General features: G+C 43.4%; 1 protein-coding gene and 1 long non-coding RNA gene across 3 annotated transcripts in view; one reads left to right on the top strand and one right to left on the bottom strand.

Moving 5' to 3' along the window:
* The window catches only part of FBXO36 (F-box protein 36), a 69,854-nt gene that overhangs the window by 41,781 nt on the left and 6,165 nt on the right, over window positions 1-21,908 (top strand). Inside the window, exons 2-5 of one of the 2 annotated variants that reach the window (XM_053664356.1) lie at window positions 2,461-2,569; window positions 15,376-15,484; window positions 16,317-16,354; window positions 17,220-17,392. In XM_053664356.1, the coding sequence (XP_053520331.1) occupies window positions 2,461-2,569; window positions 15,376-15,484; window positions 16,317-16,354; window positions 17,220-17,392 (429 nt within the window). The remainder of the gene's footprint in view (window positions 1-2,460; window positions 2,570-15,375; window positions 15,485-16,316; window positions 16,355-17,219; window positions 17,393-21,908) is intronic. The other variant, XM_053664390.1, reaches the window with a different exon arrangement.
* On the bottom strand, window positions 8,923-15,465 carry LOC128627282 (uncharacterized). The gene is made up of 3 exons (XR_008391448.1): window positions 15,404-15,465; window positions 14,678-14,955; window positions 8,923-9,153 (listed from the first exon to the last, which is right to left on the bottom strand). It is a non-coding gene; the product is annotated as an uncharacterized LOC128627282 (long non-coding RNA).

The raw sequence follows: 21,908 nt of genomic DNA, 5'->3' as shown, positions 1-21,908 counted from the left end.
CCTCAGAGGAGCCAGCCCGATGCTTATCTATGTCCGAGAGTTAGCTTCGTCCCACGCCCTGAGAATCCTCCCTCCAGGGGCCCTTACCTGCACCAGCACTTAGAATACTGCCTCGTAAATCAGTGCCAGAGGGTTAATGAATGACCATGAGGAGTGTCAGAAATAATTTTTCACTGGTGGAATGAATGACGTGCAAGATGCGGAGCTGACAAGTGAGATTGTACAAGTGTCTCTCTGCCTTTTTTTGAACAACATAAGTTTGGTAACACAATGTTTCTAGAGCAGCACCTTGTCTCGAACTCCATTTGTTCCCTAATCCACTTAATCAAGGATTTAGTTGCTCGATCTGGCTAGAAGGGTGGCTAATTACATCATTATAATTCAGGTGCACTTGGCCCAGAGAGAAATTTTCCTGGGAAGGTTTCTCTAGAGTGCCAGAGAAGACAATGAGGGGGGCCCCAGTGAGATTCCAGAAATATCTTCTAGAGTCCAGAGGTGCCTCCCTGGTGACTAATGTCTTTCCTGGGGCAGAATTCAATCTGAGATAACATCTGGTAGTAAGGTTGTGGGGAAGGACCTGTCACTTCCAACTTCACCTCTGAAACTTTGTGCTCACTTGTATGTGTTGTGGAAGAACTAAGTTATTTGACTTCCCAATTAGTTCTAAAAGTCCTAGATTATGTGGTATAAAGAACACAACATTAAATTCAGGTTGTCTGGCATTGTCATTCAATAGAAAGTGTATATTAGTTATAGTATTTATTATTAACTGTAATGATATTTAATAGACAGGGAATTGAAGTGAAGGGAGATTAAATCAATTGGGTAAGCCTTTCTCCAAAATTCATGTTCTTTCTACTGTAATACTTGATACCCCTCTGTTATGAACTGAATGATATCCCCCAAAATTCCTAGGTGGAAGCTGTAACCCCCAATGCAACCGTATTTGGAAACAGGGCCTTTGAATAGATAATTTAGGTTAAGTGGCCCTAGCTGGTGTAGCTCAGTGGCTTGAGCACCAGCCTATGAATCAAAGGGTCGTCAGCTCAATTCCCAGTCAGGGCACATGCCTGGGTTGCAGGCCAGGTCTCCAGTAAGGGGCGCGTGAGAAGCAACCACACATTGATGTTTCTCTTCCTCTCTTTCTCCTTCCCTTCCCCTCTCTCTAAAAATGAATAAATAAATAAAATCTTTTTTAAAAAAAGGTTAAGTGAAGTCATAAAGGTGGAGCCCTAATCCAAAGTGACTAGTGTCCTTATGAGAAGAGAAGAGACACCAGAATGGGAGCGAGGAAACTGTAAATAAAGGGAGGCCCCACAGCAGGCTTCCACCTACTTACCCGTTTTGTGTGAACGTATTTTACCTTACCTGGCTGTGCCGGTGAGGGACGACCCCGGAGCCGGGAAGCCAAGCACTGTCTCTGCATTGTCTGTTTCCTGCATCATCTTCCCTGGCTGTCCTCGTGCAGAAACAGTTTGTTTTGTTGCCCAAGTTGATGGGAGTTTTGTCATCTCAGTGAACTACCCGGTTCCATTTCAGGTTGGAAAATGTGAAGTAAGTTGGAAAAGCTTCAAGGGGCTTCTCATTAAGCCTGGTAGTTGGCAGCCATGAAGTCAACATGGGACTTCAGTGCAGTCCATCACCATGGAAACGAAGTTTGCTTCAGAGAAACCAAAATGCCTGTAGAAATCATACAGACTATCAGCAGTTCCGTCACCAAGAAGTGTCCTGTGCAATGACACTGTCGTGCATCAAACAATGCATGATGCTGCTTCCTCCGGCCCTGTCCATGTAACTGTCCCTCTTTAGGAGAAAAGTATTCACTCACCTTGTCTGTACTGTAGATGGGAAAAGAGGCAGAGAATGGAGCAATGACCTTGGGATTGGCTCCCCAAGTTAGAGAATTTGTGTTCTATGAGATCTTCAAGAAATGCCATGTAGCTCTGGGTGATTTTTTATATCAAATCATTTGATAGATTTTTAAATTTTTAAAAAAATACTCTAATTCGAGGACATGCTCATTGGTTTTTTAGAGAGGGGAAGGAAGACAGAGAGAGAAAGAAACTGATTGGTTGCCTTTTGTACAACTGGTTGCCTTGTGTCCCAACTGGGAATTGAACCTACAACCTAGGTATATCCCCTGACCAGGAATTGAACCTGCAAACTTTTGTCGTTCAGGATAATGCTCCAATCAACCGAGCAACACCGGCCAACGCTGACTTGATGAATTTTTAAGATTCCTTCCAATACTTTGATTTTGTGACCCTAATCACTAAGAAAAATGTTCACTGGTGCACAGACCTCACTTCTCATTTGCCGTGATGCCAGATTGCAAGTTACAGCTGATGTTGGACACATAACCTGTGTGCCCACCATAGTGATTGTTCAAACCCCAAACCTAAGTATAGCTGTTGGTCTTTAAGTCACTTTTAATTCATATCGCCTTCTTTTCAATCACAGGTCATCTTTAGATGGTGGAAGGTTTCTCTGAGGAGTGAGTATCGATCATCAAAACCTGGGGAAACGAAAGAATCTCATGAAGACTTCCTGGAGAATTCACATCTTCAGGGTAAGGAAGGGAGTGTGTTATGTACTTACCACTGTTACGTTCCCTTTAATTGGCGATAGATTTTCATCACAAAAAAAATCACAGATATCATCATCTGCAATATCGATATGTCATTATGTACTTTATATGATACAGTAGATGTAGGAGAACAGTGGGTTATTAAGAAATAGAAAATTGCACCCTGGCTGGTGTGGCTCAGTGGATTGAGCACGGGCCTGTGAAGCAAAGGGTCGCCAGTTTGATTCCCAGTCAGGGCACATGCCTGGGTTGTGGGCCAGGTCCCGGTGGAGGACACATGAGAGGCAACTACACATTGATGTTTCTCTCCCTCTCTCCTTCCCTTCCCCTCTAAAGATAAATGAATAAAATCTCAAAAAAAAAACCCTTAAAAAAAAGGAATAGAAAATTGTTAACATATCCTTAAATTTTGGGGTGGATCTTAATGTGTTTAAAATTCCAGGTTAACATGTGGATTCCATTTATAATCTTAAATCATGAAAATATATATTTTTGCTATAATATTTTAAATTTATTTTTTATTGTTGTTCAAGCACGGTTGTCCCCACCACCCTCCCCCGCCCCATTTTTTGCTATAATATTTAATTGAAATGGATTTCCTCTAGTTAAAAAAAAAGTTATTAAAAACATAATCAAATGATTAAATCCTTCAACCCTTATGAATTTTGGCATTCATTTAAAATCACTACCATTTCTTTTGCTCTCAAGGTTTGCTTGAGAAGTTGTCTGAATCAACCTGGACTTAATAACAGAGAGTGCTCTCCAGATTCCCCTATGCTTTCTTGCTTCTCAAAGTGAAAATTGCAAACATAAAAAAAGTACAAAAATGTTTTTTTAAAAAACTCATGTACCTGTAACCCAGCTTCTACAATACTCAAAATGTACAAAAACCCACTGTTTCCACTGTATTATCTTGAAGCAAATCTCAGTGGTTATATCATTTCATCCTTTTAAGGTACATCAGTGTGTATCTCTAAAAGAACTTTCTTTAACTGAACTCTAATAATTATTTCTTTTATTTTCAAGTTAATGGACTTTATATTAGAAAGAAAAATAAAATGACCAGCATTTACAACTTGGAATGGATGTAAATTTTAATTTCTTTTTTGAAAAATTCATTTATTTAATTGTTGTTCAAGTACAGTTTTGTCTTTTGCTCCCATCCCAGCCCCCCCACCCCATGCTCCCCACCTCCCTCCCATTTCCACCCCCCCTTAGCTCTTGTCCACATGTCCTTTATACTTGTTCCTGTAAACCCTTCCCCCTTTTCCCCTGAAATTTCCCTCCCCTCGCCCCTCTGGTCACTGTCAGCCTGTTCTCTATTTCAATGTCTTGGTTATATTTTGCTTGTTTATTTGTTTTGTTGTTTAGGTTCCTGTTAAAGGTGACATCACTTAACAATACAAATTTAAAGCTGGAAATCATTTTCATATACATGTTCTCATTTTATTGTTACAATGTCCATGTGAAATAAATAGTATTATCCCCGTTTCACAAATGAGACGCAGAACGGCCGTGACTTTACTGGGGCCCCACAGCCAACTACTGACATGGCCGGGACTAGGCAGTGAGAGTTGAGAACTCAGGTCTGTTCATCCACCCTGGGTGGGGCTTCGATCATCAACACTCTCAGACACATCATAGCGTGTAACAGTTGTTTTCTTTGAGAGAGACAGAGAAGGTTTTATTTTTGTTATTGTTGTTTCCTTAAATAGTTAAATGCCTGGATGGATGGCTTTCAACTCCTAATATCATAAACGTTATTTCGTTAACTCTTTAATAGCAAGTATTTGTAAAATTTGTTATTGGCTTAAAAAGAACCATGTTGGGGAAAGACTGTCCATGTTTCAATGAATAAAAATCAGTCCAGGCCTTCCTGCCTTATTTAATAATTGAATAGGCATGTTTCTGCAGAGATGCGTGGCTATAAAAGAAACTTCTAGAGAACACTTCATTTTCCAGTTAGGATCCATTTTATTTTCTAAACCCTGGGGTACCTAACCCAGAACTATGTGTTTACTGAGTGCTGAATACTCATCAACAGACCATGTAATTTTCCGATGGACTTTAACAAAATCCTGGAGTTGGGGGTTTGGGCTGCACAGATTGGAGGCCATTGTCCTATGTCCAGAGGCTCTTAAGGGCCAAATTTTCACCTGCCTTTTGCTTGCCTCAGGGAGATAAGATGCTGGGGGTGGGGGTGGGGTGACATCAGCTTCAGCATAGCCACTGGTGGGCTTCCCTGATCCTGGAAGAACAGGCAATGAATGGACTGGGAATCTAAGGGTAGACAGCAGCCCGGCTCCCGCTGAGCCCTCCTTCCTGGGGAGGGTAGTGGGGGGATTCACACAAGGAGTGCACCCAAACAGGCTTTTCAAATTGCAGTTTGGAAAGTGGCACTTCTCAGGACTGCCTGCTGGCCTTTCTCCAAGAGCAATACTGAGATACCAAATTAAAAGGCAAGTTCAATGCTCCGAGTCTCACTTTTTAGACCACCTACCTCAGGCAGCCCAGCAGAGGGAAAACTCCAACCCCTCTGCTGTTGCTCTCCTCCTCCCCCTTGGTTTTCAGGGGATCCCCTAGAGAGGCCTCTGCAGCAGAAGGAGGGGTGCACTATGGCACAGAGCGGGGCTCTGGGGTCAGCGGCCAGGGATTCAATCTGCTGCCTCCACCCAGCACGGTGCAAAACCAGCTCTTAATAACTGTTTGTCATTGTTAAGAAACAGTGTTTAAGTCCCTTCTTTGTCATAGCCCCAAGGTCCCCTCCCTCCACAAAGTTTTTCTTATCCAAAGTAATTGTCCTGCTTAAATCCTGCCCATTCGTAGCACGTCTTTCATGTCTTTAGAATCTGGGTCACTGTTGCTGGCAAAGGACCTGAACTGGGTTACTCTCGCTTCCTTGGTCTCTGAGCAGCACTTAGCTTGAGGTGACATTTTCTTCCCTGACTTCCAGGGCACCTTGCTCTTGGTTCTGCTCCTGCTTCACTGGCCTGGACTGTGCTTGCTGGTCCTCCTCATCGCTCCTAATCTAAAGGCTGGAGCACAGGGTTCTGCTCTCGTGTCTCTTGTCGGCCTCTACTGGCCGGGAGATTGGGTTGAGACTCAGGCTTTAAATGCCACCCTGAATGAGACCAGCCCCTTATGTCCAGTCTGTGCCTCTCTCTGGAGCTCCACACTCAGGTACTTACCTAGCTGCCTCCTTGACATCTGCCCTTAAATATCTAATAGGCTCTCAAATGTCACATGATCCAAACAGCTGCTGATGATCCTCTGCCCATCTGCTTCCCCCCCAGACTCTACAGTTGTCCTTGGTTTCATCCGTTCTCTCTCTTACATGCCAGATCCAATCCATCAACATAACTAGAACCCAAGCTGTGGTCACAGCCTCCCAGACAACACCCAAAGATGCCCACCAACCAATAGTCACACTTGTGTGATTCCCTCCCACCCGGCATCTGGGCCAGCTGTGGGACCAACAGAATTCAGCAGAAGTGAGGGTATGTCACTTTTGAGATTACGTTATAAATGACACTGCAGTGTGGATCTTCTCTCTCTTTTCCCCGTTGCCCCCTCTCTTTCATCACTTGCACTGGAGGAAACCAGCTATTATGTCTGAGGCAGCCCCATGGAGAGGCCTATGTGGGGAAGGACTTGAAACCAGAAGAGCCGGCATTTGTGCTGCCTGTCACCTACCAGCACTAATAAGCAGAGACAGGGATTAAAATTTTTTTAAGATTTTATTTATTTTTCATTAGAGGGAGGGAGAAAGAGAGGGAGAGAAACATCAATGAGTCTTTATAGGTGCTTTATTCAGATGGTGGCAATGTAAGAAGACAGTGGGTTTATACCCTAACAGGCTGTCTTAAATTCCATGTTAAACTGACCCTCATTGTGAGGAGGAGGAGAGTGTAGGTAAGGGATTTGTGTAGGTGAAGTGTAATCCGTGGGAAGTTAATCAGATAAAAGCTGCAGCATTTTTCCATCAGAGTCCTGAGTGTTGGTCTTATATGGTCTTTTATCTGTGCCCTGGGGTGGTCTTTATCTGTGTCTTGCTGGGGGGGCCTCTCACCCTGGAGGACAATGGCTCAGATGGCGTCTTGATGGCTTGCCGTCCTCCTGAGGCTCAAAGGTGGAACTGTTCACGGTGGAGTCAAGGTGGGTCATATCTTCAGGCGGGAACAATAGCTTTTACAGGCATTGATTACTAAGCGCATTTGCTATTTCCTGAACTAAAATCTTCCAGCTCTTGAGTCCTGTATTAAACTGAGGCCTCTGCCCAACAGCTGCGTGCCCGAGCTTTCTTGGAGGAGGATCTTTCTGCCTCAGTCAAGGCCTCAGGTGGTGCAGACCCATGACGTCTGGACTGTAATCTTGTGGGAGGCAGAGCCTGAGGCAGAACCATCCTGTTAGGACATTTCTAGATTCCTGAGCTCCAGGACCTGTGAGTAATAAATGTGTAGATAACTAACACAGGAATGCTTCTTGCCGTCTCTACTTCCGGTCCCTTCTGGTCCAACCAAGGACAACCTCTTTCCCAGGTAACTGAACTAGCCTTCCATCTGGTCTCACTCTTTCCACCCTTGTCTCACAATCGTTTGTTCTCAGCACAGCAGCCAGAATCAGCCTTTCTTTCTTTCCTTCTTTCCTTCTTTCTTTCTTTCTTTCCTTCTTTCTTTCTTTCTTTCTTTCTTTCTTTCTTTCTTTCTTTCTTTCTTTCTTTCTTTCTTTCTTTCTTTCTTTCTTTCTTTCTTTCTTTCTTTCTTTCTTTCTTTCTCTCTCTCTCTCTCTCTCTCTGTCTCTTTCTTTCTTTCTTTCTTTCTTTCTTTTTTTATATTTATATTTAGAGAGGGAAAGGGAGAGAGAAAGGACAGAAACCTCAGTGTGTGAGAGCAGCAACTATCAGTTGCCTCCTACATGCTCCCCAGCCCATGGCATGTGCCTTGACAAGGAATCGAACCACCACCCTTTGGGTCACAGGCCAATATTCAGTCCCCTGAGCCACACCAGCCAGGGCCAGAATCAGCCTTCCAGAGCATTATATCAGGGCACATTACTTCTCTGCTTCAAACGCTATAAAGGCTTCCTGATGAGCGAGAGTAAAAATCCAAGGTCTGTAGTGACCTTCAGCCCTTCTCTTCTCTTGCTTACTCTACTTCTGGCACACTGGCCTCACTGCTGTTTCTTGTACAAACCAAACGTGTTTCCACCTTAGGCCTTTGCCCTTGCTGTTTGTTCCCTTTGCTAAGAATATATTTTCCAGGACGTCCCCATGATTCGCTCTTCATTTTCGCTCTACTGAAAATGCCTTATTAGAGAGTGGTCCCCTGACCACTGTTCAGAAGATCACCACCTCCCATATGGGAGATACGGGAATATCATATCTCCCATAATCTTATCACCATAGGATGTGCCCTGCGTTACTTGTTTACTTGTGTGCTGTCTGCCTCTGCCACTGGAATGTAAGTTCCAGCATGGTGGGGACTTTGCTTGGTTATTGATGTGTCTTCAGCTCCCACCCCAAACAATGCCTGGTACATAGCACGGTGATTCGTTGTATGGAGCATCTGAGAGAAGTCCTAGAGTCGTACAAAGGAAAACTGACACAGTTCCTTCTAAATTATAAGTTTGGTTCTAACAGAGTTTAGGTGTTTGATTAATAGTTTATTCCAGGGTGAGAAAATCTTACACCAAGATGAAAAGTGCACTACCAGACTGATAATTTTAAAATGGTTTTTCAAGCTCAGGAACCAGGTCTTATTAATTATTCTATTTCCTTTTTTAAAAAATTTCATTTATTTTTAGAGAGAGGGGAAGGGAGGGAGAAAGAGAGGGAGCAAAACATCGACGTGGAAGAGGAACATTTGACTGGTTGCCTCCCATACGTGCCCCCGACGGGTGGGGGGGGGGGCGGTGCGCTGAACCACGCACAGCCCAGGCCTCGTGTGCGCCCTGACTGGGAATCAAACTGGTGACCTTCTGCTTTGTAGGATGATGACCAGCCAACTCAGCCACACTGGTCACAGCAGTCGTTCTGTTTTCAAGATCAGGTACATGGTAGGCAGTTAGTATATGTTTGTTAAAGTAAATGGAGAAAGATATGTTTTCTGATAGTTATTTTGTTTAAAGTGACGTACATAAAATTTCTGTGCTCAAACTGTATTTTCATGACTAAATCATGTAAGAGCATGAGGGGTAAATTTTAGTACTTACTGATGTTCTTTATACACTGGGGGGTTATACGTTGCTCTAAAGGAATAAGTCATGTAATCCTGTACTAGTTTGTCAGGGCCGCCATCACGAAATACCACAGACTGTGTGACCGAAACAACGGCAATTTATTTTCTCACAGATCTGGAGGCTAGAAGATCAAGGTCAAGGTGCTGGCATGTTGTTTTTTCCAGCGCCTCTCTCCTTGGTGTACAGATGGCTGTCTTCTTGCTGTGCCCTCAGATGGACTTTCCTCCGCATGCACGTCTGTCTGCAGTGTCTGTGTGTCCAACTTTCCATCTCTTAGAAGAACACCAGTCAGGTCCCGACTGGTGTGGCTCAGTTGGTTGGGCGTTGCCCTGCAAAGCGAAAGGTCACCTGTTCAGTCCCATTGGATTACCTGTCAGCTCATATGCCTGGGGGGCTGGGTGGGTGGGTGGGGACTGAGAGGCAACTGATCGATGTTTCCCTCTCACACTGATGTCTCCCTCCCTGTCTTTCTCTCTCCCTTCACCTCTCTCTAAAAATAAATAAATTCAATCTTAAAAAAAAGAAGAATACCAGTCAGATAGGATTACAACCCACTGATATGCTCTAATTTAACTGTTACCTCTCAGAAGGCCCTGTCTCCCAATACAGTCCCCAAAGGTGCTGGGGTTTAGGACTTCGACCTGTGAATTTGGGAGAGGTGGGAGGGGAGCACAATTCAGCACACCACAAAATCCAATCTTTTCATGCAGAGAATTTCCTGAATTTGATAAGCAGAGTATATCATTACTAAATTAGTTATTGATGATTGTACTGATCCCTACTGCTCCTCTAACAAGTTACCACAAATTTAGTAGCTTATCTAATGCAGATTTATTAATTTACATTTCTGGAATTCAGACATTTCATTGGGCTAGAATCACGGTGTGGTAGAACAGCATTTCTTCTGGAGGCTCTAGGGCCGAAGTGCATTGCCTTGCCTCTTCCAGGGTCTGAGACTTCCTGGCTGCCTCGGCTCCCGCTCTCTTCCTTCACCTTCCAAAGCAGCAGTGGCTGAACCGGTCTCTGTCACGCTGATACTGCTTCAGTGGTCACACCTCCTTCTCTGACTCAGACCCTCCTACCTCCTTCTTTCCTTCCAGGGACCCCTGTGACTACATCCGGCCCATCCAGTTAATCCGGATGAACTTCCTGTCTCAAGATCTTTAATCACATCTGCAAACCCCTTTGCCACATAAAGTCATATATATATTCACAGGCTCTGGAGGTTAGGATAAAGGATGTCTCTCAGTGGGGGAGGGGGTAGCATTCTTCTGCCTAGCACAGAGATGCATGGTACAGCAGCTAGAATCTCAAAATCCAAAGCACGGCTGAATTTTTTTTGTCTAGATTTGCATTTTTAAAAATGATGAACTAATGTTTATTATTTTTAAAAGTCATTCATACACTGCAAAGTATAGAGAATTGTTTTCATGACAATTAAGGGTATTGCTTAATACAGACTACCTCTGTTCAAATCCTGGCTGCAAGACCCATTAGCTGTCTGACCTTGGGGAAATTCTTTAATCTCTCTGGACCTCAGTTTTCTCAACTGTGGATAATGGAAGTAATAATAATAACATCTACCTTAGATTCCTCCTTATGAGAACTAATTGAATGAAGTGCTTATAATTTGCCTAGCACATGGTAAGTGCTCAGTAAATTCTAGTTACTACAGATTTTAAATTTTAAAAAGTAAAAATTCCTTCTCTCTTCCTCCAGTTTCCAGAGCTACTTACTATAAATAATTTCATTTGCATTTGTCTTCTTTCTGTTTTGGATTGTGTGTGTTTGTTTAGAAAAATAGAATTGTTAAATCTTGAGTTTGTTTTTGCACTTAATTTATTGTGAACATTTTTCTGTTGTCATCTGTACATAAATACCCTGTTGTTTTAGAAGACTGTCTGGCATTCTGTTGCACACATATCCAGTCTTCAACTGAGGGGTGTTTTCAAAACCCTTCAGGTTCATTCTGGGACATACACAGTGGTGAGCAGAAGTAGGTTTACAGTTGTGAGTACATGGAACAGTTTATTTTGATCATTGTTATGTATTAATTATTGTATTATTTATTTGTATTGTTTATCTTCTCGTTGTTATTATTTTGTATTCTTACTTCTGGTTTATCTTTTAGGTATTGATGGCTGGCGATTTAACCTACTTCGCCCACCCCTGTGTATCTTTGTACACTTAGGTGAAAATGTCAGGAACAGAGGTTTCTAGACGTGGAATTGCTAATCCGAAGATACGTACATTATACACCTTGGCACTGGAGTATTCTGTTTGAGGGGGATTCCGGAAACCTTGCATTACATCAAGGATTACTTGACAGAGGATGATATTTCCCTTAACCAGCTGCAGTAGTCCTGTCACGGACGTAGTGCAAATACCACTCACACCTCGTTTGACCTTTGTAATTATGCCAACTTTATAATTATTCTGTTTTTGAGAGAACTTTAAGTTGGGTGATGTACATTATTTCAGTGTTCATAAAATGAGGCCTCATTAATATTTTGATGTCACAGTATTTCCACTGCGAGTAACTTAAACCTTTGCCAGACATTCGGCTCCATCGAAAATGTCTGCAGGGACATTTGGTCCATGTCAAAAGGCCTTTGAAATTCGCTCCTTTCACTTCTACTTTTGGTTTGCAGGATTAATACCTAAAAAATACTATCGTGTTCCACCGGTCCAGTAATTGTGTTGTGGCCGTATTGCCAGTAATAGCCCTCCTTGCCTGGGTAGCCTGGCTGCTAATGAGTGGCCTGTGGGATTAGGCAGATGGGCTGGGGGTTGCGTCTTGCAGGAGAAGGGGATTTATATTACCTGTGGACCAAATGTCTCTGTGGGCATTTTGGAGAGGACCAAAGGTCCACTGATCGTTCAAAACTTACGTACAGTGCCGGCCACTTCACTGTACTCACGGATTGCCTCCCCCCAGAGCTGCTGTGTTAATGATGTGCTCAGGATACAGGGTTTTCTTACACCTTTGCCATCACTAATTAGCTATCGCCATCTTTTTGTATTTTTTCCAGTCAGCTGGTGAAATTAGTATCTTGTCTAATTAACGTTATCCTGATAATGAGTAAGTTGAGCCTCTTGTCATGTTTAATTGCCATTTATATTCTTTCTGTCATTTGACTGTCTGTCCATGTGTCTGTGAACTTTGAAATTTTTTCTTTCTGAGACTTTTAAAATCTGAGGAAACATCTATAGATATTTTATCTAACTTAAATACATAGAAACAATCAGGAAATTAGCAATTGGAAACTTTAAACAAGATGTAGTTTAAAATAAAAATGTGCCAATACAAACTCAATTGAAAGCACTGATTCATGGGTTGAGATGAAATCCAACTTAAAAATAAGTTGTTTTCAATTGAAAGTCAAAGGAATATGGGAGTCATCTCATGGGATGGGGCCCTTATTCCTGTTAAATCTGATATTAATTCCAGGTAGTTAGTCTCAGAACAGAATTGAATTGTAAACATTTATAATCTTATTAACCAACATCACCCCGGTGCATTTAATTAAGAAGTAAAAAGAAAAAAAAAAGAAGTAAGTTGTTTTCCAACTTATGTTCATTGTAAAATCAGTTGTTTAGATCTGTGAATGAGTTCTAAGCAGTGGTTAAGTATTTAGGGCAACCCTCAAAAATCCCTGGGAGAAAACCAAATGAGAGCAACCGTATTTTTCTGAAGCAAATGACAAAGATCATTTATTTCTGGAATTGCACGTGAAAGGAAATGTGGGAGATACAGTTTCGATGTCAAAGTTTTGAAATTGCTTTGGACAGTTAGATGATTATGGAGAGAATGGGACTGAATGTTTGAAATGGGGACAATAATGGAAAAATGATAGCAGTAATAAACACTAATATTCTGAAATATTGGCCTGAGTTTCCGATCTTAGGAATAGCAGCACACAGAAGTCAGAAAAGTGGGAAAGAGCCGTCCTTACCTTCTTAACCTAGGCCAGCCCCGTGTGTGGACCTGTAGTTCAGTTTTCTGGAGGTCCTTACTTCAGGCTTACATCTCAGCCTTGGCGCTGGGACTTCCTTTTCTCCTGCCTAACCACCACCTCTGACTCTACTCCTGTCTTATGGGCTGCTCCCTGTCTGCAGTGTGGATTTCTCGAGTTTCTGCAGACCAGGATGGGAGAGTGTTGGGGACAGAAGCCCGAGGAGACAGCTGGGGGTGGGGGGCAGTTTCTTCTGCATCCTCCCAGAGGCGATCTGTGCGTATGTACAAAATACATTAACATGAAAAGAAGAATCGTGTACCTCATGTGCTATACCTTGACGTTTAAAAGCTTTTAAATTTGGAACTATCTTACAGCTACAAAAATATTACAGATACCCAACACCACTAACCAAAGATCTCACCATTAGTCACATTTGCTTCATTTAATCCAAATGATCAAATATGTTGGTGAAGTTACTCAGAAGATCCTCTCCTTCCATTGTCTGTGGTGTTTTCTGCTTCATTCCTTGATCATGGTAACTTATGCTTTTTATTTTTTATTTTTTGGTTGGGGGGGTTGTTTTATTGTTTTTCAAAAAACTAACTTTTAGTTCTACTGATTTTCTCCATTTTCATTAGTAATTTCTCTTCTTAACCTTTATTATTATTTCTTTCCTGCTACTTTCTTGAGGTCTGATTTTTTGTTCTGTTCCTGGCTTCCTGCAACAGAAGCTTGATCATTGTGTACAGCCGTTTCCCCCCTAAATTTTCTTATAAGAGCTGCGTCATCTCTATTTGATAAATTTTGATAAGTTGTTCTAGTCTCATTCATATTAAAATATTTCCTAAATTCTATTTCGATTTCTCCTTTGGTTCATAGATTATTTAGAGATATTTCATTTAATTTGCAGGTAGTTGGGGATTTTTTCAGTTACTTTCCCTGCTACTGGATCCCCTCCTTGACTTTTAGCCTAATTGCATGTGATCAGAGAATCCGCTCTGCAAGGTTTTCATTCTGTGTCATCCTTCCTCAGGGCCAAACTGCTCTCCTTATCATCCCAGTTTTATATACATGCTGCTGAAGGGAGCACCGTATTGACTTAACATCCTTTAAAAAACTTAAAAAAGTTACATACATATTCAAATTTCTACCCCTCACCTATCAATTTCCCCTCTATTCTCTCTTATTAGCTGTTCTAAAGTTGGTGTCATTTCCAAACATATTTATCATACATAGTTACAACTATACATATAATATGTATGCTATTTTTATGTTTAACATTTTATGTAAACATATCAAACTACGTCATTTTTCAACTGTGTTTTACCCATCAACACTGTTTTTGAAATGTGTCCATGTTAATGTATGTGGATCTAAGTCATTCGTTTCAGTGGTCTTCTATTATATTATAAAGCATAGTTTATTCAATCATTTCCTTGACTGAGGCTAGTTAGGTATACCAGTTTAGAAGTATTAAATCTTCCTGGCGAGTTGTTTCTTCTATCAATACGCAGTGGTCTTTCTTATCACCTATAGTGAGTTTTACTTTAAGGTATATTTTGTCTGCTAGTAATATGTTTTCTTTTTCCCACACTATTGCTTTCACTTTTCCGTGTCATTAGTTTTAAGCATGTCTCTTATAAACAGCACATAGGCAGAATCATTTGCGTGTGTATGCATGTGTTGTCTGTCTGAGTCTTTTCCCAGGCATGGTTAGTTCATTTACATCGATTATGATTACTACTGCGCCTGCGGTCCCTATCATCTCATTTTGTGCATTCATCGTATTGTATACTTTTTCTTTGCCCTTTTGTTTGGCCCCGGTTTTCTCTTTTCTTTTTGTTTCCTTGATTCCACTTTCCCCCCTTAAGACAGAGACTGTGTTTCCCCCTACCTTGCAGATGTGGCGGTGTGGCCCAGTTTCGCTCAGTAAGATGTGAACCGAGCTCTTCCACAGGGCTTCTCAGAAGGTGACTCCAGATGGGGACACACCCAGCTTCCATGCACATTTGTGTGCCCTGCCCTTCCCCTGTTACCTGTGCACCACAGCTGGGCCTTGGGAACAGGAGTCCTGGGGCTGACCGCCGCCTCCTAGAATGTGAGGCAGAAAGATTGAAGGACCCCGGACATTACTGACTTCATGGAGCTCCCACACCAGTCCTTGCAGCCCACCTTCAGAATCCAGTTGTGTGAGAAAAAAAAGGAAAAATCCTATTTGTTAAGCCACCTTAAACTGAGTTTTCTATTTTGTTCGTTTGTGAACCAATCTCCAACTGACTACAGAGCAACTCTTTTGGAAATTATCTTTATATTTCTTTGTCCCTTCTCCCTCCTGCCCTCTCTCCCTTCCTAGATTAAAAAAATACAATTACACAGGTAATATGGGTTTATTATAGTAGACCTGTATGGCTGAAAGCTTTTCTAAAGAAAAAGGGCTTATTGAGCCTTGTGTGGGCCAGAGAAAGGACCAGGCCCTGAGGCGTGCAGTCCAGACCCTCAGAAGGCAAATCTGCCCCCTGGGCGATGTGCCTACAGATTTGGGGAAGAAAAGCTGTAAGTTGTTTGGAAAGAGTTTACGTTGGCTGTTTACAGGTGCGGGAGAAGGTGAAGCAGGGCAAACCTGGGGAGAGGTGCAGAGTCCGTGGGGAAGAAGTGTTGGCCCTTCCACGTTGGTTGTGAGCGAAGCCTGGAAAGTTAATGTGTAAGCAAGATGCTGTGGCCCTGAGTGGCCAGCTGTTCTCTCCAGAAAATCTCTGAAACGCCCACTTGGAAGTGAGTTCAAAGTTCAGTGTGCGCTCGGGAATGGAAGCAGTGTTCTGCTGGTTTTGCCCTGCAATGGTTAACTGGTTAACCTCTCCGGTCCCTTCCTGCCACCTTCTGCTCTGGCTTGCTGTAATTTAATTTAGGACTTGTGAGTTTGTTTATTTTTCTTGTCAGTGGAAAGATTAGGAAAGAGAAATGTCAAGCCAAAAAACCCCAGAAAGTTACCACCCAGATTTAACTACTGTTACAATTTGAAAATGTATCCTTCCAAACATGTTTGCCTATTTGTTAGAGCCAGAGATAATTTTCTTTAATTCAATGATGAATTACCATAATATAAGTAAACTAACAAACATGAAAATTATGCAAATATTTTAAAAGCATTCAAGAGTAGCTGATAAGTACTGTTTGGAAAAATATTTAAATTTTTACTTTACTTGTTTATTTTTTAACTATTTTTATTGTTGACACTATTACAGATGTCCCCATTCCCCCTGCGTCCTTTGTCCATCTGCAACCAGCCGCCCTCCCGAGTCCCTCTGGCTGTCACCACACCGTTTCAGTGTCTCTGCGTCACTCCTGCATGTTCTTTAGCTGATCCCTTCCCCTTCTTTCATCCAGTCCCCCTCCCCTCTGACAGCTGTCAGGCGGTTCCATGTGACCTTGCCTCTGTTTCTATTTTGTTCGTCAGTTTATTTTGTTCACTGGATTCCACATATAAGTGAGATCATGTAGTATGTGTCTTTCTCTGACTGGCTTATTTCACTCAGCATAATAATCTCCAGGTCCACCTGTGCTGTCACAGAAGGTAAGATTTCCTTCTTTTTCACAGCTGTGTAGTACTTCACGGTGTAAATGCACCACATGTTTTTTACCCCCTCATCTACTGATTGTCATCCATTTCTTGGCTGTTCAGGGAGCTGGGGCGAAAAAACAAACCAGCCCTCATCTCCCTCTGTATTGAACATGTGAGGTCGATGGTTATATTGGTTGATTCTTTGTGAACCTTTTCCTAATTTGGAAAGAACAAAGCAGGTATGAAAAATATTAGGCACAATTATTGAAAAAGTTAACACAATTTTCATGAAATATCCATCTATTTCTCTTTTTGCCTGTTTTGTTTTTTTTCTATTATGTAAAGATAAGGATAAAAAGAAGGTAAAGAGGAAGCAAGCAAATTTGGTCGAGAAACTACATATAACAATAGGAGAACAAGAATGAAATAAAATTAAGAGATACGCGTCAGACCAATCTGGGGAGAGGGGGCGTGGCATAAAAACCTCCTGGAGCAGCATCTGTGCTGGGCGGGGGGTGTGCAGGGGGCCCTGGCCAGTGCTGGGGAGGTTGACGGGTGGGGGGGATGCTGATGCTGCTGAGACTGGTCAAGTGAGTTGTCTGGACTGGAATTTGGTGCTGATGAGGTCAAGGGCATGCAGCCCATCACTATGCTAAACACTGAGTGTCCCTAACAGGTCTGATGTCAGGGCAGGGACGGGGATCAGAAATACTTGCCTCACACATGCTTGCCCCTGGGCCCACAGGCAGCGGGGTGAAAGTGGGGGTGCTCAGCATAGTCTGTGGGAAGGGGGTTGGGAGGAACAGGAGGAGTGTGCCCCAAAGCCTGTGTCTTAGTGACAATGCACAAGAATTGTGCTGGTTTCTTTGAATTGCAGTTCAAATTGCCTTAATATTTGGTGGAAGAATATTGGACTACGTCCTCAATTTGTGCGAAGGTAGATTTGACTTCCTCGAGCGGCTCTCAGACAGTTTGCTGCTGAATATAATTTCTTATCTGGATCTCGAAGATCTTACCAACCTTTCTCAAACATCACGCAGATTTTCAAAGGTAACAGTCAAATATTTTGTGTCCATAGAGAATTTTCCTTTGTGCTTTCTCAGAGTTGTTTCTTTTCTTTTCTTTTTTTAAAAATAGCATTTACTGCCCTGGCTGGTGTAGCTCAGTGGATTGAGTTCGGGCCTGTGAACCAAAGGATCACGGTTCGATTCCCAGTCAGGGCACATGCCTGGGTTGCAGCCCAGTTCCCAGCAGGGGACGCATGACAGGCAACCGTACATTGATATTTCTCTCCCTCTCTCCTTTCCTTCTAAAAAGAAATAAATAAAAAATACTAAAAAGAGCATTTATCCTTTACATTAATCTCAGCAAGCATGTGTTGAATACTTACTTTATGACAGGCACTGTCGTGGGCAGGGAGGCAGCAGAGATGTGCAGATGTTATTTCTGCCCTCGAGAAACTCACAGTTTAATAGGAGAGATCCGTACAGAGGCAGAGTATTACAACGTAGTGGGACCAGTTCAACAAGGGATGTGTGTTCAAGATACAAAGGTAGTACAAAGTGCTTTCTTCTGCCCACTTTTACTGAAGTGGGCTATTGCATCTGGGTTTTGAGGGGGAATAGGAGTTCACAGGTGGTGTGGCAGACTAGAGGTGTTCCAGATCAAGGGGTGTCTCAAGTTAAGGTGCCAGCGGAGGCAGGGGCATGGCAGTGCAAGAGAGTAAGGCAAGTAGTGACCGTCCCCCATCCATTTTCATTTTTTCAGTAAAAGCCTTTTGCCGAATTACTTACCTCCCAGAACGGGTGGTTCCGGGGGACTTTCTCATAGTGCCCTGTCTCCTGCACACCCCAGGCTGACTAAGTGGACTCGCTCTCATTACTCGGAATCCTCAGCAGAACAATGTCGAGCAGAAAGCACCGCTGGTACTGATTTCACTCAATGTCAGGGCCTTGATGTGAGCGTTATTAGTTCCTCTCCTGACCCTGGGAGGTGCCTTGGTCGCTGCCCTTTCAGCTACTTTGTAAGTTGACTTCCTTCCTGCACCCCCACCCCCGAAAGAGGAGGGCTAGAAACAAGTACTGTGAGCAATGAATACACACCCACCTGTATTCTCGAATATCTGTATATATATGTAGCCGTTAAAAATCAGTTAAAGTCCAGATTTTTGTTCTTACTTTCAATGAGGAGAACTGGAAGTAAATGAAAGATTCTAGTGGAGGCTTATTAAGAGCTTCTGCCAGGGCCTGGCGTGTTCCTGAAAGTGAATGGAAGGATTCGGTAGGAAACGGTGGTTTCGGCCGTGTCTGGTGGAATCTGTTCCTTACATCAAGTAACTGTCTTCTGTCCAAGGGTTGCCTACTCCCACTCTTACTCCCCCCCCCTTGCTGCCTTGCCACTTTTTCAGTGCAATCTTGAAAATATTCTCCATACCTCACTGGTGCTCTAAAGCCAATTTTGGTCCTTAGTGATCAGGTGTATTTTAATAGATCCTGTCGAGAATGAGAGCTACAGGGTCACCTTTGTGAGACAGAAAGGTTTCCAAGGCCAGACCTGACTCCACAGTAATAGGTCCGCTTTGGAAGCTTAAAGACACATGGAGACAGTGTGTGGACTTGGTCCTGGGAGGGCCCACGGTGCCATCCCCTGTGGAGGATGGAAGTGTCCGCTTATCAAACATGATGCCACTGGCAGTCAGGATTGTCCTGCGGCCTGCCCTTGCTCCCCTTGCTCTGATTCTGTGTGGACCAAGCCACAGCCTCCATGGTGAAGGTCCGGTGGTCTGGCTGTGTTTCTCAGGGTAGACCACCGAAGAGGCAGCCTCTGGGAGCGTGGCCAACAGCACGCCTGAGAGGTGAACCTTGGGATGGCGGTGAGCTCTCCACGTTGACGCTGCCTGTGGGAACCTGCCCGAGGGCCTGCTGGCCCCAGGTGGCACCAGGCACTGGTGCTATGGCTTTTCTGCAAACAGCACCAGAGAAGACCCTAAGAAACCCCCCACTGCAGCCCGATGAGAAGGCTGAGGCTGAGACACGGGAGGGGCGGTTGTGACTCAGGAGCACCGAGGAGGAAGGTCTCTCCTCTGTCACATTTTGGCTATGAACGGACGTTTGCTCATGCCCCTTACCCGTGGCTCCCGAGTCCGGGTGAAGGCACCAGGGAGCTGGTGAAGCGGGCGATGCCAGGCCCAGCCCGAAGGGTCTGACTTCAGGGGGCTAAAGTGGACCCCGCCTCTGTGTTCTGAGCGTGTTTTCTTGTGTTTACGGCAGCTAAATTCCAAGAGTCTGGTCCAAGAATTTGGCTCATTGATTATTAGAGTTGTACAAATAACATATTTCAAGAGATTCTATAAAAGGCTAGAAGCTTGCGGTGGGGAGAGGGGGTTTTCCCATCTTTATTGTGACCAGGCTAACAGGTGTTTCAAACAGCAGGTGGCCAGAGAGCTGGGTTCTGTTCTTAACTCAGGCACTCTTGGGTTGAGCCTTGGGCAGCTGCACCCTTTTCCTCTTTGAGTCTTTATTTTCCTCATTTGCAAAAAGAGCTTTTAACTAGATAAGCCCTAGGATTCCTTTCAACCTTTATCATAGCTTCTGTATGTTAAGTTCATGCACCACCACCAGGGGGCGCTAAAAGCCCACATTTTGCTGTGCTTGGAATCAAAGTTACTGGAACCATAAGGCAGGATGGGTACCTTGTATTTTGCAACCTGTCATTTATCAAACAAAAAAGCCCAGGGTCTGGGAGTCTTAGATGAGGGTATTTTATGACTGTAATATAAAACGAAACTGTAAGTATTTTCAGTATAAAATGAGTTGTAAATGAAGTTACACTGGTGGAAATTGTAGCTATCTGGAGAATTCTTTTCCTTCCCCAAAACCTCACCGTCTTCTCCCATAATCTCATTACATAAGACACACTGATATCCTGAAATGTATTTACTGGAGATGGGATAGTTATCTACAATATAGTTAGATATAGTTAGGGTTTAAATCTTTTAAAGGATGCTCAGATCTGTTAGGTTTTTTAAAATTAAGCCATGTTCTAACTTTTCCTTGTTGTTTATATTGAGAAGAATATGCTTTAATCTGAATAGAGAAACTAGATCTTTAATGACTGGTGAAGATGGAAGGGGACAATGAGCAACTGCCTAACATCACAGTGTTTTGGGGGCTGTCCCTGTCCTAAGAGTCACTGTCACCGATTGACCGATTGACAGGAACCTGCATGTGACCATAATAGTGTTTGCTCTGATGTTCATGCAGAAAGAGTTTTAAGTGATTATACTTTGTTCTACTATTCATCTCTGTTTGTAAATCATTTTCCCCCTTATCAGAGTACTTTTATAGTAGCATGAAATCTGGAAGTAAAGAGTACTGGCTGCTTTCTCCTCAAAAACTAATGCAATGGAGTCATGAAATAGAGATAATGCTGAGCCCGTGTTTCCTCCTCCCCATGAAGCAGTTAGGGTCCAAGGGAGCTAAGCAGGCAGAGGAAGGGTCTGTGTAGGCGAGAATAGCCAGGTCAGAAGAGAGGATGCTGTGGACTGGTTTGCCCAGTGCCCACGTGACCCCTTTGTGCCTGATGGAGTTGCCTCTGTGTACTGTACAGGCGGGAAAGATAAGAACGGCTTCAGTCAGGCAGGCCTACCCGTTTGGAAGAAAGGGTTTTGGCAGGGACACACGAGCAAGGTGAGGCAGCCTCCAATGCACAGGACCAGTTCTTCCTACAAACACGGTCCTGGAGGTGCACAGGGAAGGCTCTAGTGTCTGGTGCAAGGCTTCATCGCATCCTACGTTCCAAGTGTTGGGGGGCAGAAGCAGTGTGATTTTTGTGGAATAGTCTGGGTGGGTTTTTTTCTTGTTTCATTTTTATTCTGGCTGCTGTTCTGTAGCATTGAATTTGTTCCCTCTGGTTTTACTAGATATTCTGTGAGCAACCTGTTGCCTCTGCTGACTCCCCTTCTGCTTAAACAACCGAGGTTACATTCTGTGGTCTGGAACCAAGAGCCCTGACCAGCACCACAGACATTGCCTATCGCTTGGTTGGGTGCATGGACGAATAGTGTACTGGAAACTGTGAAGCAGCTTCTCTGGCCCCCAACTGGAGTAATTTTAGTTTGTATTTCACTCTTCTTTTACATTTTTCCCCTTACTGTTAGTTTTCACATGTCATTTTTCCCTGCCTTCACTCTTTTGCCTCAGTATCAACCACCCTTCTAAGTAGCTGTAGCTGAACTGCTAAGGGCTACAGCAGCACACACTGAACTAAAACCACTTCTGAGGGGAGGAGGAGGATGAGGCCGAGAGTGAAGGCCCTTCCTACGGAGTAAAGGGCGTGGGTTTCAGCCCATTGGTTCCCAGCAGGCCTTTCCCTTCCTTGTCATCATGTGCCCGTGTTTCTAGGGGTTCAGATCCTACAAACTGACACCTTCTGAGGTAGGGCGCGACCAGATTTAGTATTCTGGAAGCCCAGGGATTGTACCACGCCTGTCTCCACTATTAAAGCGGGCAGGTTGCCCCCCAAAAAGAAATTTTAAGTGGTGACAGTGATGAGTGCAGTCTATTTT

This window comes from Artibeus jamaicensis, unplaced genomic scaffold, assembly GCF_021234435.1.
Source record: "Artibeus jamaicensis isolate MK-2021 breed Jamaican fruit bat unplaced genomic scaffold, CSHL_Jam_final contig_1015, whole genome shotgun sequence".
Lineage (NCBI taxonomy): Eukaryota > Metazoa > Chordata > Mammalia > Chiroptera > Phyllostomidae > Artibeus > Artibeus jamaicensis.
The sequence above is the reverse complement of the archived record's forward strand: the minus strand, read 5'-3'. Positions and strand labels throughout refer to the sequence as shown.